This window comes from Oryctolagus cuniculus, chromosome 13 (genome assembly GCF_964237555.1).
Source record: "Oryctolagus cuniculus chromosome 13, mOryCun1.1, whole genome shotgun sequence".
NCBI lineage: Eukaryota > Metazoa > Chordata > Mammalia > Lagomorpha > Leporidae > Oryctolagus > Oryctolagus cuniculus.
The window spans coordinates 37,104,172-37,129,247 of NC_091444.1; the positions used below are offsets into that span (position 1 = coordinate 37,104,172).

General features: G+C 39.3%; 1 protein-coding gene across 6 annotated transcripts; it reads left to right on the plus strand.

Moving 5' to 3' along the window:
- Positions 1-115: 115 nt before the first annotated feature.
- On the plus strand, positions 116-24,432 carry BROX (BRO1 domain and CAAX motif containing). Of its 6 annotated transcripts, none has more exons than XM_070055341.1 (14): positions 116-278; positions 3,047-3,163; positions 7,859-7,973; positions 8,839-8,945; positions 9,272-9,368; positions 11,749-11,844; positions 13,359-13,431; positions 14,777-14,882; positions 15,528-15,617; positions 17,810-17,895; positions 18,783-18,864; positions 19,173-19,323; positions 20,159-20,318; positions 22,201-24,432. In XM_070055341.1, exons 3-14 carry the CDS (start codon positions 7,921-7,923, stop codon positions 22,285-22,287), a joined length of 1,188 nt encoding a protein of 395 aa, XP_069911442.1. In that variant the 5' UTR covers positions 116-278; positions 3,047-3,163; positions 7,859-7,920; the 3' UTR covers positions 22,288-24,432. The 6 variants fall into 6 exon arrangements, 4 of the variants coding, with proteins under 4 accessions (XP_069911442.1, XP_008266611.1, XP_002717538.1 ...); XM_070055342.1 differs by lacking the exon at positions 116-278 and adding an exon at positions 632-721; XR_007909928.2 differs by lacking the exon at positions 7,859-7,973 and having other exon boundaries at positions 20,159-20,423.
- Positions 24,433-25,076: the final 644 nt, after the last annotated feature.

A 25,076-nucleotide genomic window follows, 5' to 3' on the forward strand; every position in this document is an offset into this window, starting at 1 on the left:
GCTCGCAGCCCACGAGGGAAGACCGGGGAGGAGAAGTTAGGAGGGGCTGATGGGCCGAGCGTTCTGAGGAGGGCGGCAGCTCCCGCCCCCGAGTGGCGCGCCTGGCCGCCTCGGTTGCTGTCATGGCCGCCGGGCCACGTGACTCTGGCCGGGCGCCGGCCTGTCTTCCTGTCTAGTTCAGTAGTCTCGGTTCACCGACTCCCTCCTTTTCTCGCTTGCGGACCACGATACTGCTTTTCTTTCCTCAGAAGCACTGCTGACAGACTCTGAAAAATCCAGTAAGTATGTCCGAAGAAGGGTGTTTGCCTGTCCCTGTTTCCCCAGAGCCCCAGGCTGAGGGTCACCCCCTTTGACACCTATCTCCATAGATCTCTGGATGGTGGTCTTTATAAGTCTAACGCCTTGTAACAAACGAAAGAAAATAAGGTTGACCCCGTGGTCAGTGGTATTAACAGCTAGATTCGCCGAACCTCCCTGCCCAAACCTCCAGTGGCAGCTGGAGATCTTATACGGTAGTCTAACTAGGAGTTAGAGCCCTCGTCTGTCCGCCTGTCCCGGGTCGATAGTATCGGCTTTCCACAGAAATGCCTAGTCGCAAAGAGGGGCGCGCGGGGTGTTGGCGCATGCGCATGTCGCCGCCCGGCCTCTTGTTGGGGACGGGCTGCGGAGGAAGAGACTGGTAAACAGGAAGTGGACCTAGAGAGCCCGGGAGCTACCCCAGGTATGTTCCTGCAGGACCGGGAGCCTCGGGAGTGGGGGTCGCTGTTGGAAATTTGAGTCGTCTTGGTGTAGGCGGGTTAGTGGTTGCTCTGAAGGCACCCAGGCGCCTGCCGGGGGCAGGAGGCGTCGTTCCGCGCCAGGGTCGGAATTCCCGAGAAGCTAGGGGTGCGGCCGGAGAAAGAGGGCACCTGCAGCGGGGGCCGGGAGTACTGGCCTTAGCCCCTTCCTTCCTGAAGTGTGGATGCGCAGACCTGGAAGTGGAAGGCCCCCTGAAAGGAGTATTTGTAGAAAATTTGACAGCATTAAGCGCAGCGTGTGCCAGTGTCTCTGGAGCTCGGTTGAAGTGCGTGTGGATGCCTTAGTTGGGCTTTGTATGGAAGGTGTTGGGTGATGTGTTCTAAAGGACTCGCTAAGCGTTTTAAGTCGCAAATGCACCTGCTCGAGTTTTTTTTGAGTTCTGTCCGTTAAATATCTGGTCTTCGCACAAACCGGTTGTCATTAATTAGTACATATAAGGGAGCTGCTGCACGCAGTTATTTAACACTCTGTAGTACAAGTATTTTTCTAATGAGAAAAACCTGTTGACAGCCCTGTGTAAGCCCTTCAAATTACCCCGTTGTGTCCCATCGTCATCTATAGGACATCTATAAAGACTTGAGCAATAAATATACCACTTCTGGTAACTTTGAAGTGAATGAAAACTCGGCGCCTAATGGGTTAAGTGAGCCTTACCAGAATTTCTCTCTATTATTTCCTGGAATCTAGTTGCCATATTTGAGTCTTTGGCTGGACTTTCCTGTATTGTCTGCACTGCCTATCCAAGGGTGTTTTTTGGCAAGAGACATAGAGTACTTTGGTTGTTGTTTTTTTTTTTAAGAATCTAAAAAGTGTGGTACTTATTTTTAAGTTGTCATTTCACTAAAGTAGTTTTTCAAATTTTTTGTTTTTATGATAGAAGCGTGTAGTGTTGTTTATTATAGAAATACTGATTATTAGCTGTCTTGTGGAAAATACTGTTGTTGTGGGACACACATGATAACCAATCCATTGGCACCAGCCAATGTGGGAAATACAGTCAACTTAAAACCTTTTTATTTCAAGTAGCTTCAGTACTGTAGATGAGAGTCACCATTTGAACCTGTTTTGGAAATTACATTCGTCTGGTCCTGTGTACTCCACTCGAAGCTGTTCGACCATCTAGTACTTGGCTATTAAAAAGTGTAATCTGGGGACCTGCTACATCAGCTTTTCAGGCCCTGCTTTAGACTGTTGAATTACAACCTGCATTTAACAAGCCTCTGCCCAGTGATTTTTATCAACGTTAAAGTTTAAACTTTACTAGTCTAGAATATACTTTTACTTGCATATTTGTTTTTTATTTTTAATAGAAATTGTACTATTTATGGGCACCATTTGCTATTTCAATACATGTATGCATTATGTAGCATCCAAATCAGGATAAACATACCTATTTACCCAAACATTTACCTATTTTTAATAATGAAAACATTCAAATTCTTTCTTCTAGCTTTTTTTTTTAGAGAAGTACACAGTACATTATTATTATCTGTAGTTACCCCACTGTGCGATAGAACACCAGAACTTCTTACTCCTAGGTAACTAATACTGTTGTTTATTTAACATTGACGTTACTATAGGTGGAATTCTAAAGGCTATATATATATTTTTTTTTTTTGACAGGCAGAGTGGACAGTGAGAGAGAGAGACAGAGAGAGAAAGGTCTTCCTTTGCCGTTGGTTCACCCTCCAATGGCCGCCGCTGCAGCCGGCGCACCGCGCTGATCCGATGGCAGGAGCCAGGATCCAGGTGCTTTTCCTGGTCTCCCATGGGGTGCAGGGCCCAAGCACCTGGGCCATCCTCCACTGCACTCCCTGGCCATAGCAGAGAGCTGGCCTGGAAGAGGAGCAACCGGGACAGAATCCGGCGCCCCAACCGGGACTAGAACCCGGTGTGCCGGCGCCGAAGGGGCTATATTTTTTATTTTTTAAGAATTTTTTTTAACTTTTATTTAGCAAATATAAATTTCCAAAGTACAACTTATGGATTACAGTGGCTTGCTATATTTTTTATAGACCTGATCTAAACATAGATTTCCATAGATATACAATTAATTACAACACAAGATTGTTTATCATCACAAGATTGACTTGTGATGATAAAGTTACATATGTGATGATTTAGTTACATATGGGTGTAATGCTTTGTATACGAGATATATGTATCCTGTAGTAAAATTTTGTTTGTTGTATACCATTTGCATTGTTCAATATTTTATCTTTAATTTACATATTTTTTTTGTTTGTAGAAGATATCTGGAGAAAATGACACATTGGTTTCATAGGAACCCATTAAAAGCCACTGCTCCTGTCTCTTTTAACTACTATGGTGTAATCACTGGCCCTCCTGCTTCAAAAATTTGCAAGTAAGTTTCAGTCAATCTCAGCCAGCATTGATTGTACCACATCTGGATACAAGGTACTTTATAGGTTCTCTGAGCTATCCAAAAGTGTGTAACGTTCTCCCTAACCTTAGACTCCTTATAATTTAAATGTTAGAAAAAGTGGAGTCATGGGTTACTGAACCTTTGGTAATCATCTAGGCCAAGATCGTCAATTTTAGATGAGCAGACAAGTCCCAGAGAGGCTAAAGCAATCATAATAAAAGAGTTAAGCTGTCTATTATGAGTAAATGCTATGGACTCCAGAAAGTAATATATGGACATTGTAAATTGACCATACAGTAAATTCATTGAGATCAGAGTGGAAGAGATCCCTGTAAGTTAGGATAAACTTCAAAGTTTTCATACTGGATATCGGACTTGAGCCAGTACTTAAATAAATTAAATGGCTTAGGTCCCATATGGTTTGGCAAACTACATCCCACAGATCTAACCTACTGTTGTTTTTTGTTTTATTTGAAAGGCAGAGGCACAGAGACAGAGATCTCCCATCCACAGGTTCACTGCACAAACACCTGCAACAGCCAGGGCTGGGCCAGGCTGAAGCCAGGATTTAGAAACTCACTCTGGGTCTGCCTTGTTGGTGGCAGGATCCCAACTACTGGAGCTATCACTTGCTGCTTCCTACTGTGCACATTAGCAGGAAGTTGGAATCAGAAGCAGAGCTGGGACTTGAACCCAGACACTCCAGTATGGGATGCTGACATGACAAAGAACACCAAATGCCCACCCCCACTACTTGTTTTATAAATGAGATTTTATTGGAACACAGGCAGTCCCATGTTTATTTACATATGGCTGCTTATGGTTACTTTACAATGGCAGAGTTGAGTAGTCCACAAAGCCTAAAATATTTACTGTCCTGCCGTTTATAGATATAGATGGTAAGAGGGGAAAGAAGAAAATCATTTTTATTAGGAAAATCTTTTGTTCTGAGGATAGTGAATAGGGCAGTTTGCCTGGAACAAAAGATGAAAGAGCTATTTCAAAGGAGGAATCAACTGACCTTACCAACAGATTTGCTCCAGGATATTGGAAAGGATTTGGTATATGTGTATAGAAAATATTCGGACATTGGTGGTAGCAGTACAGGAAAGTCAGGAGAGTTGCTGCTTTTGTGGGAAGAAGTGGCTAAAGCAAAAGATAAGAAATTTGGTTTATTGTTCTAGACCACTGGTGAGCAAACTTTTTTCCAAAGGGCAAAATAGTAAATATTTGTAAACTTTGTGGGCTGCATACATCACTTGATAATCTTTGTTCATCCTTACAAATTTTTTTTTTAAGATTTGTTTGTTTGAGAGGCAGAGAGAGAGGTGTCTTCCATCCGCTGGTTCACTCCCCAGATGGCTACAATGACTAGAGCTGCACTGATCCGAAGCCAGGAGCCAGGCGAGGGTGCAGGGGCCCAAGGACTTGGGCCATCTTCCACTGCTTTTCCAGGCCATGGCAGAGAGCTGTATCGGAAGTAGAGCAGCCGGAACCGGAATTTGAACTGGTGCCCATATAGGATGCGGGCACTGAAGGTGGCAGCTTTACCCACTACACCACAACGCCGGCCCCTCTTACACCTCTTTAAAAGGTGTGAAACCCATTCTCAGTGTAGGCTCCCAGACATTGGTCCCAGCTTAGCTGTTTTATCCGTAGTAACAGGCAGGTTCCTTAACTTCTTTGGACTTGATTTGTAATCTGTAAAGTGAACAACTTAAATTAGGCATTTCCAAGCTGTGTTTTTTGCAAATGCTATAATTTTAAGATGGATACAAGTTTATACAAATTGGATGGTAAGGTGTTAGCCAAGCACCTATATTTAAGTAACTAGGAAACTTGAGTCTAGAGGATTCAAATTTCTTCCTGTTCCCTGTCAAGGGAATCACCCCTTGACAACCCTTAGATAAATACCTCAAGCAGTGACAGATTGATTGGTAGCCTGTCCTATTTTCAGTCAGTTTTGTGCAAATGTTGATATTTACTTTCTTGGAATAAGCCTCCTTGGAAGTTAGTAGCAGGGGCCGGTGCCGTGGTGTAGTGGGTGGAGCTGCCACCTGTGGTGCCGGTGTCCCATGTGGGTGCCAATTTGGGTCCCGGCTGTTCCACTTCCTATCCAGCTCTCTGCTGTGGCCTGGGAAAGCAGTGGAGGATGGCCCTTGGGCCCCTGCACCCGTGTGGGGCACCCAGAGGGGGCTCCTGGCTCCTGGCTTCGGATTGGTGCAGCTCCGCTGTTGCGGCCTATTGGGGAGTGGACCGGCGGATGGAGGACTTCTCTCTCTCTCTCTCTGCCTCTCCTCTCTCTCTGTAACTCTTTTGGGTAAGATAGATAAATCTTTAAAAAAATAAATTAGTAGCAGTGAATAGACTATATGTAGACCATTCAAGGTTAAGTGTCTGTTCTCTTCTAAATGTTGCTGCTATACTACAGCGCTTCTAAATCTCCAAATATTTAAAAGCTAATAGAGTTATGCATCACTTAATGACAAAGATATATTCAAATAAATTTGACATTGGGAGATTTGATCATTGTGCAAACATCATAGAATGTATTTAGACAAATAATATAGCTTTTTTTTTTTTAATTAATTTACTTGAAAAGTGACTGAGCTTTTACCTGCTGGTTTACTCACTAAATGCTGGTAACAACCAGCCTACTCCCCAAATGCTGGTAATAGCTGGGGCTGGGCCAGGCCAAACCCCATCCGGGTCTGCCACATGGATGGCAGGGACCTAAGTACTTGAGTCATCTTCTGCTGCTTTCCCAGGCATGACAGCAGGGAGCTGGTTGGAAGTGGAGCAGCCAGAACTCGAATTGGTGCTCTGATATGGGATGCTAGCATTGCAGGCAGCTTAACCTGCTGTGCCATAATACCCACCACAACAGTATAGCCCTCTGTACACTGTTATATATTCACAGTCTTCTGGGACCACCATCATAGTATGTGGTCTGTCATTGATTGAAACATTGAGTATCTGCCTTAACCTACCCCCCTCCTAAATTCTGAGAATATAGTCGCTACTCTATGCTTATCATTTACATTCAGTATTTCTTGGTCACATTCACCCATTTCAGGTGTCTTCCATCTCTGACCATTTAGTGTGCTCTCTGGACCCCTCACTAAGCTCATTGCCTTCTGGATTGAATATGGAGCTTGTTAGACCTGGTGTAGACCTAGGAATCTTGTAGCTTAAATTATGCCAGTAGATCTCAAAAATGTGCAGAAAGACTGAACATGTTTAGAGGTGAGAATAAGAAAGGGATGTAGGAAAAATATAGAAGAAACTGTTAGAGGTAACAGGAGCACTTGGAAAATTTAGTGTTAGTAGATTCCAGGGAGAAAAGGATTTCAAGAAGGAAAAAGTAGATCCACAGTGTTGATTGCTACAGAGGAGTAAAGGTGAATAGAGACTAGGAAGCAGTTTTTAAAAATTGACCCGGGCCAGTGCTGTGGTGTAGTAGGTTAAGCCTTCACCTGAGGCATGGGCATCCTATATTAGTGTGGGTTCGGGTCCCTGCTGCTCCACTTTCAATCCAGCTCTCTACTAAGGTTCCTGGGAAAGCAGTGGAAGGTGGCCCAAATGCTTGGCCCCCTGCACTCACGTGGGAGACCAGGAAGAAGCTCCTGCTTCCTGCCTTCAGATCAGCTGAGCTCAGGCCGTTGCGGCCATTTGGCAAGTGAACCAGTGGATAGAAGACTTCTTTCTCTAACTCTCCCACTGTCTGTAACTCTGCCTGTGAAATAAATAAATCTTAAAAACAACTGACTACATGTTTTTATATTTTTTATATATTCTTTATGTGTATGTTGAGTTACAGAATGCAATTTCATTTTTAAAATGACTTCATACCTAATATATATTTTACTATATACAATATAAAATGGTGCCAGCTTTGTGGCGTAGCAGGTAAAGCCACTGCCTGCGACATAGGCATCCCATATAGGCATCAGTTCAAGTCCCAGCTGTTCTACTTCTGATCTAACTCCCTGCTTATGCACCTGGGAAGACAGTGGAGGATGGCCCAAATGGGATACATAGAAGAAGCTTCAGGTTCCTGGCTTCCACCTGGACCTGCCCCAGCTGTTGGCAGCCATTTAGGAAGTGAGCCAGAGGATGGAAGATTTCTATCTCTCCCTCTCTGTCATAACTCTTTCAAGTAAATATATAAATCTTAAAAAAAAATTAAAAATATATAAGGGGCCAGTGCTATGGAGCAGGTTAAACCTCCTCCTGCAGTGCCAGCATTCAATATGGGCTCCAGTTCAAGTCCTGGCTGCTTCACTTCCCATCCAGCTCCCTGCTAATGCACCTAGGAAAGCAGCACAAGAGGGTCCAAGTGCTTGGGTCCCCGCACCAACGTGGGAGACCCAAATTAAGTTCCTGGCTTCAGCCTGGCCATTGTGGCCATTTGGGGAGTGAACCAGCGGATGGAAGATCTTTCTTTCTCTGTATTTCTGTGTTTCAAATAAACCTTTAAAATATACATATAATAAAATATATTTTGACATTTTGTTTAATGTCATTTAGAATTTTAAGTAGATAGTAAAATTAAATGTGTTACTTTCCATTGTTCTAAGCACTTTTATTGTGAACTGGTTAAATTTAATTATAATTCCTCTCCCCATCTTAAATGCATGCGGTTTGATTTTTTTTTTTTTTTTTTTTTGACAGAGTGGACAGTGAGAGAGAGGGACAGAGAGAAAGGTCTTCCCTTGCCGTTGGTTCACCCTCCAATGGCCGGCGCGCTGTGGCCAGAGCACCGCGCTGATCCGATGGCAGGAGGCAGGTACTTATCCTGGTCTCCCATGGGGTGCAGGGCCCAAGCACTTGGGCCATCCTCCACTGCACTCCCTGGCCACAGCAGAGGGCTGGCCTGGAAGAGGAGCAACCAGGACAGAATCCGGCGCCCCGACCGGGACTAGAACCCAGTGTGCCGGCGCCGCAAGGCGGAGGATTAGCCTAGTGAGCCGCGGTGCCGGCCTGATTTTTTTTTTTAATTAAAACTTGCTGTGCATTTTTATTACATAATTATATCCATGATTTGTCCCTTTAATTGGACTGGGTTTATTTCAGTACAACTTTTTTTTTTTTTTTTTTTTTTTTTTTTTTTTTTTTTTTTTGACAGGCAGAGTGGACAGTGAGAGAGAGAGAGAGAGAAAGGTCTTCCTTTCGCCGTTGGTTCACCCTCCAATGGCCGCCGCTGCAGCCGGCGCACCGCGCTGATCCGATGGCAGGAGCCAGAATCCAGGTGCTTTTTCCTGGTCTCCCATGGGGTGCAGGGCCCTAGCACCTGGGCCATCCTCCACTGCACTCCCTGGCCATAGCAGAGAGCTGGCCTGGAAGAGGGGCAACCGGGACAGAATCCGGCGCCCCGACCGGGACTAGAACCCGGTGTGCCGGCGCCGCAAGGTGGAGGATTAGCCTATTGAGCCACGGCGCCGGCTTCAGTACAACTTTTAAAATAATTGTAATTAGAAATTTCATTTATTTTTAGACCTAATTGAATTAATTCCTGTAAATTTGGTAATTCCTCAGAGAAGGTAGGGGTGAGGAGATGTGTGATGTTGGAGAGCTTTTACTTTGAAACATACAAAGCATTTTTACATTGCTTCTTTGTAACATGGCTTATTTAACTCTTTATCTCTCGTAAGTGACTTGAGATCATCCAGGGCAAGACTCCTTGAACTGTTCACTGATTTGAGCTGTAATCCAGAAATGATGAAGAATGCAGCAGATTTGTATTTTTCACTTTTACAAGGTTAGTTATATGAAATTCTGTCCTTTTTTAAAAAACAAAACTATACAAAAATTCGCTTGTAATTTTTAGACTTCTCAAATGTGAATAGTTTAGTCTTCCAGGCTATATTGTTTGGTATGCTTGAATTTCGGAAACGTGAGAATATATTGGTGGCGTGTGGTCTTTCTGACAGGTTGAAAGTTAGATGTGCACGTGTGTCTTGTTAACTCAGGAGAAGAAAGATAGCTGCAGGTTTCATCCAGACCTGAAGAAGTAAATATCTGGAATTTCTGAATATAACACTTGATATTTCTTCTAAAACCGGATTATCTTGTATCCTTTTTAAGGTTTCATAAATTCATCGGATGAGTCTACTCAAGAAAGCAAGTTACGATATATTCAAAATTTCAAGTGGACTGATACATTACAAGGACAGGTTCCCAGGTAAACAGTGCTGACATAACACTAAATTGAAGCTAGTTTTCCTAACAATGTAGCTACTGGGTAACTCATTGCCTCTGTGTTTGAAGAAGAAATGTGTAGGTCTGGTCAGTATTTTCTCTTCTCAGGAAATCAATTAAAAACATTTAACTTAAATCCTAATGCATACCATTAAGTAAAAATATAATCTGTTTCTCCCAGACCAAATTGGTTTTTGAGGTAATCAGTACAGGTGTTAGCTAGAATTGAACAGCCTTGACTTGAATAACAAGAAGAATGGTTTGGGAATTGAGAACCCAAACACGGCTTTCAGTCTTTGCCTGAATTCAAGCTCAGTAGAATTTTATTTTTTCTCTTGCTTTCCTTTTTCTAATGGGATATTTCAGATGTGTTTAGTCCTATCTCTTCAACACTATACTCTTTTGTTTCCCAGTATTTATTTTATCTCTTCTTATCACTGTCTCTTTACTTTTTAAAAACTTCAAAGCCTTTTCATTACTTAGTGGAAATTATAACAGAAAACAGATTATAGTGGGGTTCATTGTTTTTGGTAAGATTTTACTTATTTTTTTTAAAAGGCAGAGTTACAGAGAGAGAAAGAGTGGTCTTTGATTCGCTGGTTCACTCCCCAAATGGCCGCAATGGCTGGAACTGGGCTGATCAGGTGCCAGGAGCCTTTGATGTTTCCCCCATGCGGGTGCAGAGCCCAAGCACTTGGGCCATCTTCCACTGCTTTCCCAGGCCATAAGCAGAGAGCTGGATCAGAGGAAGAGCAGCCAGAACATGAACCGGCACCCACTGGCACCGTCCATGGGACTAATTTTTTAGGTACTTTTAAAACACCACTGAATTGTTAAAATACCCTTATACCTTTCTCAGTTTGCTTTGAAATTATTGTTTTATTAAAAACAGAATGGAAGGGTGTGAAGATTGTTGAAAGATCATGACAAGGGGTTGCATGACAATGGCAAGGCTATAGATGTTGGATTCATACAAATCCAGATGGAGTCCCAGGTTTCCAGTGAGTTAACATCTGCATCTTCGACTGTATATAGGTATTCACAGATATAGGACCTCATGAAGGAAATTTATGTATATAATGTAATATTATTTTTGTGTATAATGTATATAATATTATATATGTATATAATATTTATGTATACAATATAATATTAGGAATATAGGAAGATGTTCATTGTTAGTTTCCTGTCTTCCTTGGGAATATTATGTGTGGAATTTATAAATTAGGTAGGAAGAGCAGACTTTGAGTCCTTTCTGAATTTTAATATTCTAGAATACTAAGATATTTCTAAAGCCTCATTTTTGGGGCTGGCATTCTGGCATAGCAGGTAAACCCACTGCCTACGACAGTGGCTTCCCATACAGGTGCCAGTTCCTGTCCTAGCTGCTTCACTTTGATCCAGCTTCCTACTAATGTGCTTGGAAAAGCAGTGGAAGATGGCCCAATTGTTTGAGCCCCTGCCACCCACATTGGAAACTGGGAAGAAGCTCCTGTCTTCAGGCTTGCTCAGCCCTGGCCATCATACCCAGTGGGGAATGAACAAGCGCTTGAAAGATCTCTCTCTCTCTCTCTCTCTCTCTCTCTCTCTGTAACTCAGACTTTCAAAATAAATAAATATTTAAAAAACAAGCCCTGATTCTATGTTTTTCCTTATGTAATCCCTTTGCTTTTCATCCAAAGTTAAGGAATATTTTCTAAAATTTATTTATTTAAAGAATCCAACCTCAAGACTTTGACAGATTTTAAAATGTTTTGAGTTACTGGGGCTGGCGCTGTGGCGTAGTGGGTAAAGCTGCAGCCTGCAGTGCCGGCATCCCATATGGGCACCGGTTCAGCTGCTCCACTTCCAATCCAACTCTCTGCTATGGCCTGGGAAAGCAGTAGAATATGACCCAAGTCCTTGGGCCCCTGCACCCACATGAGAGACTCCCCACCCCCTCTCTGCTTCTCCGTCTCTCTCTATGTAACTCTGACTTTCAAATAAATATTTCTTTAAATGTTTTGAGTTACATAAATTTGGCAATTTTTTCCACCATTCAAGTTTTTTTTTTTTTTTTTTTTAAGATTTATTTTATTTATTTGAAAGACAAAGTTACAGAGAGAGGTAGAGACAGAGAGAGAGGTCTTACATCCGCTGGTTCACTCCCCAGATGGCTGCAACGACTGGAGCTGCACCCATCAGGAGCCAGGAGTTTCTTCTGGGTCTCCCTCTCTGTCTCTCCTTCTCTACCTCTTAAATAAATAAAATCTTTAAAAAATATATATATAGTTCTTTGTCATTTTGACTTGAATGTTCAGTAGGCTTCATGTAGCAATGTCTGTATAATTGATAGAACTTGACAATTGTATTTTTAATTCCAGTGCTCAGCAGGATGCTGTTTTTGAATTAATCTCCATGGGATTTAATGTAGCTTTATGGTATACTAAGTATGCTTCAAGACTGGCTGGGAAAGAAAAGTAAGTTAAGGGGGAAGAGTTACATGTATGTATGTTACTTTTCAAATATATAGAGCTTCATCATTAAAATGTGTAGGCTGTTGACTAAAACATACTTCAGAGAAGTGAGAAATTGCCCATAATGTTAATAGTTTAAGTACTAGAATTATGGAACCTGGTGTTAAGGGTGGGGTAGGGGTTAACCTTACCATATGAAAGGTTTTTCTATGTAAGATTGGAAACCATGAAACCATAAGGGATAAGACTGAATATTTGACTACATAGAAGTATCATAAACAAAGTTAAAAAAGGACAAGACTGGTCAAAAACATTGCAGTGTATATGATAAATTGTTTTTAAAGTGTATATTCCTGTACATCAACAAAAGCTACTAAATCAGTTGGAAAAATATAATAAAGAACAACAGGCAATCAGAAATACAGAAAGTTTTTAAGTATGTGAAAAAATGTTTTCAAGGATGTGGGGAGCAATCCGGACTAGACTGAGTTACTGGAATTAAGACTTATTCTATGCATCTGCTCTCCCACAATATGGCGCTGGGAGAGAAGAAAACAGCTTTTACACAGCTGCCTCCAGTTCAGCCAATAAACTGTAGGACTTGCTCCTGATTGGAGGAGAGCAGCGTACTCGGCGTGTGGGCAGCCGAGTTGGGATTGGCGGAGGAGGACTATAAAGGAGGAGAGAGACGGCATGCATGGGAAACATCTAAGGGGAACATCTAAGGGGAACACCTGTGCAGCCCCCGAGAGAGCCGGCCGGCAGTGTGCCGCTCCCCTGCGGAAGTGGGGAATGTGGCAGGGGGAACCGCCCTTCCACGGAGGTGGAAGGGACAGTAGCCAACCCGGGAAGAACCAGCAACAAACCCGGGGAGGGCCGAGCAGACGAAAGAACAGCGCAGGGTCCTGTGTCGTTCCTCCACGAAGACGGGGAGCGACATAATGGTGCCGTGACTCGGATATGAAGCCTAGGCAGGGCTTAGTGTCGTTCCTCCACGAAGAGGGGGAGCGACAAAGGATTGAAGAATTATAAGATTAAGATGTCATTTTTATAATAGTTCCGGTATATTCAGCAGTTGGAAATATTCTATATGTGGAAATAATATGCAGCCATTTAAAAATAAAATGGAATTGTATGTGCTGATCTAAAACTATTGCTAAAGTAAGCTGGTTAAAGCAGGGTTGGAAATGTGAGGTGGCTACCATTGTGTATGTGTTTTTAAAGTGTCTATATATTAAATATATAATATTTTGTGCTTGTTTATGTACATAGCATGTCTGGAAGTACAAAAAAAGCACTTTTGTCCAGAGTTTACCTCTAGGCAGGGCCTTTTTTCATTTGTAATGTCTTCTTCAATATTTTTCATGTACATTTGTGGTTTCTTAAGTGTCAGACTTTTTAAAAGGAAGAGAAACAGTGGTGAAAACACAATTGACTAATTTGGTTTTATGGTAAAATAATAGTTGTTTTAATACCAGAAACAAGTTTGATCTTCTAATATGACCACTGTCTTTAAGCATAACAGAGGATGAAGCAAAAGATGTCCATCGAAGCTTAAAAATTGCAGCTGGGATTTTTAAACATTTGAAGGTAAAAAAGAAAAAAAAAGAAAAAGTTCATACTTATGTGTACTTATGTATTCCTAATGCTTTAATTTTTTACTCAAATGTTTTATTATATGAAAAGAGCTAATAGAGTTGTCCCTTGATGTCCACAGGGGATTGATTGCAGGATCATGCCACCAAGATACCAAAAAACTTGGATGCTCAAGCCCTTTATATAAAATGGCACATAATTAGCATATAATGTGTGCACATCCTCCCTCCTGTATACTTTAAATCATCTCTAGATTCCTCATAGTACAGTATAAATGCCATATAGATAATTGTTCTATGTATAGGAATAGTGACAAGGAAAAAAGCCAGCACGTGTTCACATAGGCAGTTTTTCCTTCACATGATCTCATCCTTGGTTGGTGAATTGGTGATTTGGAACCCTCCAATATGAAGGGCCAACTCTCTTTTCCTTATGTTAACTGCCTTATTGAGGAGCACAGCCATATACTGAATATTGAGTGTCTCCATTTTGGTCTTAAAATTCTCAGTGACTTTTATAATTAGAAATTTCAAGTTGTAATACACTGCTTTTTTTGTTTGTTTGTTTTTTTGTTTCCTGAAAAGATAGGAAGAAAAAACAAAGCAGAAAAATTGATGGCTCTTACCATTTTCTTGTTCTCCTGCAGCAGTTGCCAGGAGCAGTTACGATTTCACAAAACTCACCTTGTGATTGTGTTCTCTGCATTGCAGTGAAAGTGCAAGGGGGACAGTCCAGTGCATTCTGATTATATTAAATGCCCAAGATGCACTGGGAATCAGGAAAAAGGATAATGTGTCTTCCACCCAGATTCTCCCCTGCTGCCATTCTGATTAAACCACTATTTGCTGAAGCCCTCCTGGAGACCAGTGTTGGAGATTTTCCATGATAAAATACGAGCAACCTGTGCTTTCACAGGGATTGAGAAACTGTGGTCTTGGGTTAGGTGAAAAATTGTAGTATATTTTCTTCTTTATATAAAGATAAAAAGGGTTCTTTGTATCTTTAATTATTGTGAATGGACAATTCAGGGTGTCATGTAAAAGGGAATTTTGGTTACAATCTGAGTAAAACAGTTTATAAAATGAAATTGCAACTTGTGGGTCAAGCAATGATTTATAACCCAAGCTTTGTTTTTGGGTTTCTTGTTATTATGAATGCTGAGTTTTAGTACACAGGCGTTCGTATCCTCTGTAAGATGGCCTTTGCTCCTTTTTGTACTTTTTTCGTTTTACTCTAAATTTCTGTTAAGTCGTCCCATTGAATGTATCAGGACTTCTATTTTCTTCATCTCTAACAACTGGGTTAAAATAAGATGTGGCTTCTTTATTTTCTCTCTCAGGAAAGTCACATCCCAAAACTTATCACACCTGCAGAAAAGGGAAGGGATCTGGAGGCCCGGCTCATAGACGCTTACGTTATCCAGTGTCAGGCTGAAGCTCAAGAAGGTATCCTGAATACCGGAAGGCTTTTTTTTTTGAAAAAGTCAACATTGGCATTTAGTTGTTTGAAAAATCGGATTTAGCTGGATTTGAGTTTCAGGTTTTGAGAAATTTATATTGAGGAGTAATTTTATCTTTAGTGTTTGCCTTTATTCTCAAGTTGTGGCTATTTTAGAACATTTTTACTTCATGTCAATTCTGACAGCATAAAATTCTGTAACTCATCTTTTACCCATTACCATGCTTATTTTTTTTTTTTTTTTTACTTCTCTCACTGTTTGGTTTAGCTTGCCTTGAAATCCTCACCTTTCAATGGCAGAAATTGATAAGAATTGTGTGATAATACAATTGTAGGTTTTTTCTTTTCTTTATTGGAAGCTCCAGTTCTCTGAAAATATTTTTCCTATTGTATCATGGTGCTTTGTAGTAGTAATTCTCTGTGATTGGCTGGTAATTTGTGGTAGCAGATCCAGCAAGCTCAGTGTTTTCTGTTTGTTCATGTTTGCATTTTCTGTTACTTTTCATGTTAAAACTTTTAACAAACTGTCTGAAAATCCCAAAAGTACTATCAGCTTATATTTTGCTTTTATAATTACATGTAGGATACATGGAAGTGAATGTGTGGATTCACTTTGTTGTTTTTGGTTACAGTAACAATTGCTCGAGCAATTGAACTAAAACATGCACCTGGACTAATTGCGGCACTGGCATATGAAACAGCCAATTTCTATCAGAAAGCTGGTAAGCTTATAATTCTGTTATACTTTCAAATTTTTTTTTCCATTTCTGATATATGTATTTGCGACATTTAAAATTTAAGCCTCTCTTACTACATGCAGAATTCATGGTTGTTGAAAATAGGTTTGCCTCAGGTTTACTTTCAGTTTTTAAGTTTGCAGATTTACTTGATTGTAGAGAACAGAGAACAAAGCAAAAATCCTAGATTGTTTTCATTATTTGAAAAAATGATGTTTCCATTATTTTATTTATCTTTCTGGGAAAAAAAGTTAAGCTGGTCACAATTAATATGCAGCATAACTTCTAATGGAGAGTCAATACCATACTTTTTAACCAGGCATATCAAATAGTTACAAAACTTGTTTGTTTTTAATTTTTTTGGAGGGGTGGAAGATATTATAAGTATTATAATAACCTTATAGTTAATATCCTTAAACAGTAGACAAATCCAGAGAATTACCATGTTACAGTTACAGGCTAATCTGTAACTGAACTACTACCAGGTGGGAGGTTGGGACTAGAACTCTGTTCCTCTAATTAGCCTGTTATTTTCATTCATTTATTTAGAAAACATGAATGTTTCTGTTTATGAGATCATTACTGTTTTAGTTGCTGAGTAGAAAAGTAGAATGGGTTCACAGTATAGGGAAAGAGGCCAATGTGCAATCACATTATTTTGTCATGAAATAAATAGCCTGGGTGCGCGAAAGATAAAGGTTGACAAAGGTTGTGTTTTTTGTTTTTTTATAGAAAACTTTTATTTTATAAATATAAGTTTGAAAAGTACAACTTTTGGAAGGTTGTGTTTTAGCCTTATTTTGAATAACAGTAGAAGTTTTAAGTTTCTTAAGTTTTTACAGAAGTGGGGAATTTTTTTCTGCCAAAGGCCATTTGAATATTTATAACATCATTTGCAGGCCATATAAAATTATCAGTTTAAAAATTAGCCTGCTATAGATTCATTGAGTTTCTAAGTCCCACCTGCAGTTGTCTTGGCAGGGCCCAGACCAAATGATTTTGCGGCCCTCATATGGCCCATGGGCTGGACATTCCCCAACCCTGCAAGTTCAACATGTGGGAGTAGAACATTTTACAGCATACAGAGAGATAGAAAACAACTTAGTGTGTCCTGGGGCCTTCGCACCATCGTTATTAACTGAAACTCATGAGTGACAGGAAAAGAGATGGGGAAAGTGCACGTGTGAGATCAGGAATTGATTTGTAAGTCTGAGAAGTTTGGCTTTTGTTTTGTAGATTTCTGGGATCCATTAAAAAATATAAAACAAGTTTGATGAAGTTTGAGTTTAAGAACCATCCTTATGATTGTAGTATTAGCTGTGGGCTTACCACATGAAGGAGTAATAAATAGGCTGCCTTTACTTAGCACTTAGAAAAATTCTTGGGAGGCCATGTTGTGGTACAGTGGGTTCAGCTGCAAGTTGTGATCAGCAACAGCATCCTATATCCACTGTTTCGAGTTCCAGCTGCTCCACTCCTGATCCAGAGTTCTGCTGGGAAGGAAGCAAAATATAGCCCAAGCAAGTACTTAAGCTATCCAGGTGGGAGACAGGATGGAGTTCCTGACTCCTGGCTTTGGCCTGGCTCTGGCTTGGCTGTTGGGACCTTTTGGTTAATGAATTAGCATATGGCAGATCTCTCGGTCTCTCCTTGTTGCTCTGCCTTTCAAATAAATTAAAAAATAAATCTTTTATTTTTAACAGAAAAATTGTTATAAAAATAACAGGAACTGGAAAGGTGTTTGGCCATAGGATACCTGAGTGTGTGTGTGTTTTACACAAGATTCAGGGAGGAGGGAGGGGGTACATGAGATACGAGCATCCTCCATGTTTCTGACTTGAATGACTAGATTGCTTATTGTGTTGCTGTATGATGTGAATTTTTTTTAATTAGGTAATGTTATAAACAGCATTTACCTTGAAGTTGTGTTCACGTTATTTTTTATCATTGTCTTTAATTTATAGTTACATTAACCAACAAATCAAAGAGATGTCATTGTATTTAATCTTATTATATAGCTTAAATTGCCATTTGGAAAAATAAATCACTTCAGATAATGAAGTGGATTTTTTTTTTACTGTGTAAATGCTTGAGTATTAGTATCAGAACATACTAACTAAAAGGCTTCTAGTGAATCAGGGTGAAATTATATTTTGCTTTTTAAAATGTAACTTTAGATCATACTTTATCCAGTTTGGAGCCTGCATACTCTGCTAAATGGAGAAAATATCTTCACTTGAAAATGTGTTTCTACACAGCTTATGTAAGTATTTATAGCCAAAAAAGCAATGCAAATAAATGACTGTCTTTCCAGCCCCTTGAGTGCCAGGTCTCTCATCTCACCAGACTCTGCATTAGCATTTTACAAAGAATGGACAGCTCTTAGTCAGAGTTTGGTGATAGTGCAGCCATTGTGAACTAAAGTGGGTGGAAAGAGATAATGTAGAATTGTAGGACTGAATTATAGCAATGGAATTACTGTTTGCTTCAGAACCCACTTTGAGGCTGCATACTTAATGAGAATTCTCTCAGTTGTTTCATCTTGTAAGCTGAGAAGGATACTTCTCATGATAATCTTGATACGTGCCACACAGTGTATCATCCTGAACATTTTGGAAGTCGGTTACCAGTCTTTTATTGCTCACCAAACTTAATTGTTTTGCTGATTAGAATATTGTGGGAGAGAACCAAAAACCTTTTTGAGTCCTAAGTAGATAGTTTTATTTCTTACCATTTGTTTCCAAGCATATTCTGTAAACCCTTGCACCGAAGTGGATGTTTAAAGAGTAACCTTTCAAGCTGATAGATTTCTCTGGAAATCTCTTCAATCCTTAACCTCAGAAGCCTCCCTCTCTTTCCCTCTGTGCTAGCACAATAATTTCCTTCTTGATCTGCTGTCCTGGTTCAGTTTTTGTTTTTGTTTTTAAATTTCAGCAAGTAACTTGGGCACTCAGGACAGGGTTAGAAGGCTGTTTGGATACAAGTCGATACTATTCCACCTTGGGTGTCAAGAGAGATGGGGGAAAGCTTATTCAAGTAGAGAGATAGGATTGTGTTGATATTTCAAGCAATGGATAAAGGAGTTTTTAAAACAATACTGTTGGAATGCATGTGAGAAAAGAATGAATACAAAATTATTTCTTTTATCAGGCTTACTGTTATCATGGTCAGACATTGTTGGCTAGTGATAAATGTGGTGAAGCAATCAGGTCTCTCCAAGAAGCAGAAAAATGTAAGTAATCCTGCCAGAATATTAACACACTTTTTTAAAAACAAATGGCTTATCATCAGGGACTGATTAAGGGGATTTTGGCTGGGTGCATGATAGGGAATGGGAATCGGTAGGTAATTGGAGGAAGGAAGAATGTCAGAAACCTGGAACCTAGAGAAAATACCTTCCTCTGGCAGTATTTATACTGGTATTGCTATTAATGCCAGGTAAAGAATGGTATGTCTTATCATCTCTGATGTAAAGCTTTTTAAATATAAATAAGCATGCTTAATTATACTCAAACAACTTTATATCCCTTTCATATGTAGTTTATGCAAAGGCAGAAGCACTATGCAAAGAATATGGAGAAACAAAAGGACCTGGACCAACAGTCAAACCATCAGGACACTTGTTCTTCAGGAAACTTGGAAACCTCGTGAAGAATACACTAGAAAAATGTCAGAGAGAAAATGGGTTTATGTGAGTTCAACCTAATACTGTTTTAATAATATTAGTATTATATACTTAAAATATATTAAAATATTAGTATTTTAGTAGTATCACAGTTTGTTAGTCTATTCTCCACGGTTTATTGTTAAATTGAATTTCAGTTTAGCATTAGCTTTCTATTTAAATTGGTAGTAAAGTTCAGTTGTCTAGGGCCTAGCTTTTATTCTACTTACAATTACATAAGTGGATTTTAAAGTTTAGACATGAAGTCTTAACATACAACTCTTGTCATTAGGACACCCTCATACTATCCTGTTTTTCTACCAATTTTGTTTCCTTGCCATTCTTTCTGGTTATGAAATAATATATTGTCTTCTGTCCTTTTGCTTATTCATCTTGCTCTGGTTTCAGCTACATAGCAGGAACATGAGGTTTTGCATTTCTCCCCAGTCCTTTGAGGTGTTTTCCATGATTAAGTCAATGTCATTCACACTGTAGGTCACCACCTGTATAGGTTGGTGACTCAATCTTGCTGCAACTTTTTCTCTTTACATTCTTCCTCTCTTACTCTGTATTTTTTCATTGCTCAGACATGCCTGGTTCACTTTTAATTACTTCCTTTGGAAAGGGTCGCTGGTTGCCCATTTTGTGGTGACATTCTGCATCCTTCATAGCCTCAGTTACCTTGCACTGTGACTGAGAAGTTTCTTAACTTTCTCATCTATTCATTTGTGGGCTATAAAAGGCAGAGAAATCTCTCATTCATCATTAATTTGTCATTGTCTCCAAAGGACCTTGAACATACTAAGCACTCAAATAGTTACTGAACAAAATAATAAATTGCTGTTTAAATTGCCTTTTGCAGTTACTTTCAGAAAATTCCAGCCGAAGCTCCACAACTGGAACTCAAAGCAAATTATGGTCTTGTAGAGCCTGTACCTTTTGAATTTCCTCCTGCAAGTACTCAGTGGACACCAGAAACATTGGCTGCCTTTGATCTCACCAAGAGACCCAAGGATGACAGTGTATGAGATTGAATTTTTTCCTTCCATTCACAAAAGTTTAAAAAGAATTCAGAAAGGTGCAGTTGGATAAGAGGAATGGCTTCCAATGTTCTGTTGCACAGGAGGGTAACTATGATTGATAACATTTACTTGTAAATTTCAAAATAGTTAGTACAAAAGATTTTGAATGTATCCAACAACAAAGAAATAATCAATGTTTGAGATGATGGATATCCAGATTACCTTACACTAAGGAGTATACATTGTGTACATGTGTTGAAACTCATTTTTAAAGAGAATTCATACTTTTTGATATTTTTCTCTATTTTGATATTTTAGGAAAATATATTTGCCTTATGTTAAATTACCTAATTATAGTGCTTGATGTGATCTGTTATAGAATATTCTCAAAGATAAGATCTCTGGGCCTTAATAAATGTCTTTTTTTTAATTTATTTATTTGAAAAGCAGAGGTAGTTACAGAGAGGCAGAGGCAGAGAAAGAAAGAGAGAGGTCTTCTATCCGCTGGTTCACTCCCCAATTGGCTGCAAAGGCCAGAGTTGTGCCAGTCCAAAGCCAAGAGCCAGGAGCTTCTTCTAGGTCTCCCTTATGGGTGCAGGGGCCCAAGAACTTGGGCCATCTTCTGCTTTCCCAGGCCATAGCAGAGAGTTGGATTGGAAGTGGAGCAGCTGGTACTTGAACTGGTGCCCATATGGGATGCCGGGACTGCAGGCAGCGACTGTACCTGCTATGCCACTTCCCTGGCCCCCAATATCTTCTTATTGTTTACAAAATCAACTGATGTTGTGCTCAACACATTATCTTCCCTTGCTACAGTTTGACAGTGCCTCCTTTAAGAAGAGTGTAGGGGATTATTCATGTTTATATTGCATAGGAGAAAAGATCATGTTTATATTGCTATAACAGTACTCTGTTTTCAGTTTAGCATATTGTAGGTTATTTAAAGATTTGACTTAATTTCAACCTTTCATGAAATTTTCCAGGGGTAAAATGAGTGCTTTTTTTTTTTTTTTCACTTAAATCCAAGTCCCTCTTGGTGTTCTTAACCAAGAGGTAGGTTAAGTGGTAATTTTTAGCTCAAACTACTGAAATAGGGGCCGGCGCCGTGGCTCACTTGGTTAATCCTCTGCCTGCGGTGCCAGCATCCCATATGAGCACTGGATTCTAGTCCCGGTTGCTCCTCTTCAGTCCAGCTCTCTGCTGTGGCCCGGGAGGGCAGTAGAGGATGGCCTGAGTGCTTGGGCCCCGGCACCTGCGTGGGAGACCAGGAGGAGGCACCTGGCTCCTGGCTTCAGATCAGCAGAGTGCTGGCCATGGCAGCCATTTGGGGAGTGAACCAACGGAAGGAAGATCTTTCTCTCTGTCTCTTCTCTGTCTGTAACTCTACCTGTCGAATTAAAAAAAAAAAAAAAAAAAAAAAAAACTACTGAAATAACTGTGTATCTGTTACTAAAGGAATGAGAATTTTTTGCAGCCATAGCCCCTTTCTTAACATTGCAGTGAAGCCATGGATTCTTAAAATAACTATTGTTACATCCTTTGCAGCCTCTAAAATAGTACCCTGAGAGCCTGAGAGCCTCCTAGGTTACATCTGAACTTCAGGCTTCTGCATGCATCGGTTTGTCACTCACTTTATCCCTCTTCAGAAAGAGCACAGAGTTAGAACAGTAGCTTGATTTTTGCCTGCCAGTCTGTCTTCATCTTCATTGAAATGTTGTCTTTACATTATGTATTAAATAACATGTAGCTTCTGCAATAGCTTTGTTAACCCCAGTGTTTTGTCATCTAGTATGGCATCTTTTAAAAGTCTGAAGTGGAAAAGAGCTCATGTTTATTTCCCGATCTTAGTGTGCGTACTTACACTATTTTTCTTCCTACCTAGGCCAAACCCAAACCAGAAGAAGATGTGAAACCCGTGAAAGAACCAGATATCAAACCCCAAAAAGACACTGGTTGCTACCTATCCTAACATACTTCTGGAATAAGATGTGCACTTAAAATTTACTGCTTGTGGATAAGATAAACCATGGACCTTAGTTCATTTTTCTTAAAATGATTTCTCTGAAACTTTAGAATTACTACATTCAGAGGGAACCTGGCTCCAGTTTATTTGTTCTTGATTTTGAATACAGTGGAGATGACTCCATGCTTTGTTTCCAGACTCCTTTTTAATCAGGACAACGCTTGAAAGATTTTATTGTGCCTCTTATGGGTGTATTTGGGAGTTAGGTCTTTTTTTGAACTCTGGATAATAATAATTTCAGATTAATATATTATAGTTGTAAATCATGTAGCTTTCACATTCAGGTATATTTTCACAAAAGAGTTTATGTTCTTCCTTATTTGATCCCTGAAGAATGATGGGAATTAGTTTTTAACAAAGACAGGGTTTTTTTTCCCCTCACCGTTGTATTAGTTTGAATACAGACCTGATATGGTCTGCGTCATTTATCTTTTCTGGTAGAAAAACAGTGACTTAAAGATCAGAACACTTTCATACCAAATCCCTTAAATAGATTAGAATCTATAATTTACTTGAAAATCAGTGTTTATAGGTATGTTGAGTCTTTCAAGAATGTATCTCTATTCTTATAGCCCTGTGTTTCATTCTGTTTCAGTAACCCTAAGTTGATTTTTACAAGTACGTTTTCTAATGGGTTTTTTACTTAGAGAAAGAACTTTGTTAACAGCTGTTAATGTTTCTTATGGAAGAGAAGACAGTACAAATAGAAAATGTTTTTTGAAGTAAAATTTTTTGTGATGTAAAGAAGAAACTTTAATTACGTGAGGTAGGTTGTCCTGAATTATACTGGTAGCTCTTTACTTCTGTGGTAAAGAAGTTACAGTAAAATGCCTTTGTTGCCTGATTCAGTGTACATTGTTTTTTTATGGTTTTCTAATACATGTGTCCTGTCGGGATTGTATTGCTTTAGTCCAAAGGCCATAGCAAAAACTTAGAGAACAAACTTAAATACAGTGTAATATGAATAATAGATTGTAATCTTGGGAACAGGTAGGTTAGCATGTGCACAGACTTGGAAAATAGTGGAGGCATAATACTGTAACAAAAGTCACACATCTGTAAGTTTATCTTTTGATTATTCTCCTGGCATGTTAGCCAGTTTTCCTATTGTAATGGACAGATCAGTCCACTTAATAGAAATAATAGTGTGTATGGAGAACTTGCTGTTTGCCAGGCACTGTGCTGAGCAGTTACAGATAAACCATTAATTCCACAGAACAGCCTTGTGAGGAATGAATAAAATCTGCACAAAGTGCTAATGTAGTAATACACATTTCATTGTGAAGAATGACTAGAATATGCCCAAGTCAATATTGTGATCAGATGAGTGATTACTTAAATCCTGTATTGTAGTTTACACTGCTTTAGAGACACTCCTTAGGAAACACTACACAGAATCAGTGTGTTTTTTTTTTAATATACAGAATTGCTAATTTGTGCTTACAGTATGATATTTAATATTTGAAACCACAGTTTCCAGAGTAAGTGGAGTAATAACAAACAGGCATTTAGTTTTATTTTGTTGTCTATGGGAAAAAATAATTTATTAAACTTCCCCATATCTTGTGTGATCCTCATTACAGAGTCCATCGTCATCTTTGCTGTTTAGCCATTTACTGACAAAATCCTGCGCAGCACTGCACAACTCTTTTCTTTCTACCTATAGGACTTGTTTATCTTAGGTAATAGAGCCTATTAACCTAGTTACTAAATTTTCACATTGACATTTTTGTGTATTCTATTACCATACATGAAATGGAAACATGTATTATGCCCAGTGCTTCTGTAGAACTCAGTAAATACTGGTATTACTTTAAATCAGTAATTAAACATTCTATTGGCTCAGCAAAGGTGATACTCTGTGATTAAAGTATCCCATGCCATCATATTTAATGCTTTCTGACATGACATTGAGAATTTGGGGAAATTACCAAATTCAGAGTTGTGTGAAAATTAGAGAGATGTAACTATTTGTGTTAACTGCATTTGGTACCACGCAGTGACAGCTAACATATTACTTCTGCTAAAGGTGTTATTTGTATAATGAGTTATCTTTTTATTTATGAAAATAAAAGTAATTTTACTTAGAAATGTGTTGGGATTTTTTTGTTTTTTGATAAATATTTTTAATTTACTAAGCCAGTAACAGAGTTAAAATAATATAGAATCATAAGTCTTTAGACTATTTTCAAATGATACATATTTGCATCCATTGTTTTATGCTTTTTTTATGAGTTCATGAAATATTTATTACTTCTTGACCTGTTCAGTTTCTACTTGTGTGGATCAGTGCCCCTTACCTCTTAGTTGCAAGGTAGAATTTGATTGGCTTGTCAGTGTCTGGTGCAGTGTTACCCATGTGATGCATTGTTTGCGTACCATGGTCAGCTGAGCTGGAGCACTTACTCATTTTCGCTGTACAGTAGAAAACTGTACTTCGCAAACTTGAGGTAAATTTTATTCAGAAATAGTTTCTTATTTCCCCGAATAATTGTGCTTCAGAAAGTCCTGCCTTTCTTACCTTTTTTGACATGAATGTAAGAAAAAATTTGCAGTATCACTTTGGTCACCATAACATTGTATCTGTATACTGTTTTTCTTGACATTGAAGTAATTTAAGATTTTTATTTTAAATAATTTAGTATTATAAATGTTAAGGAATTAAAATAACCTGAAAGGTGAGTTTACTCTGAATTACAGAGCAGAAATGCATATTTGATTGTGCTTAGCTGAGG

Bases quoted from the DNA above. Each gene is read 5' to 3' on its own strand.
- BROX (XM_008268389.4), top strand. From the start codon at position 3,063: ATGACACATTGGTTTCATAGGAACCCATTAAAAGCCACTGCTCCTGTC. The intron at 13,432-14,776 runs GTAAAAAAGAAA...TTTCTCTCTCAG, and splicing joins GGATTTTTAAACATTTGAAG to GAAAGTCACATCCCAAAACT. The intron at 15,618-17,809 runs GTAAGCTTATAA...ATGTAACTTTAG, and splicing joins CAATTTCTATCAGAAAGCTG to ATCATACTTTATCCAGTTTG.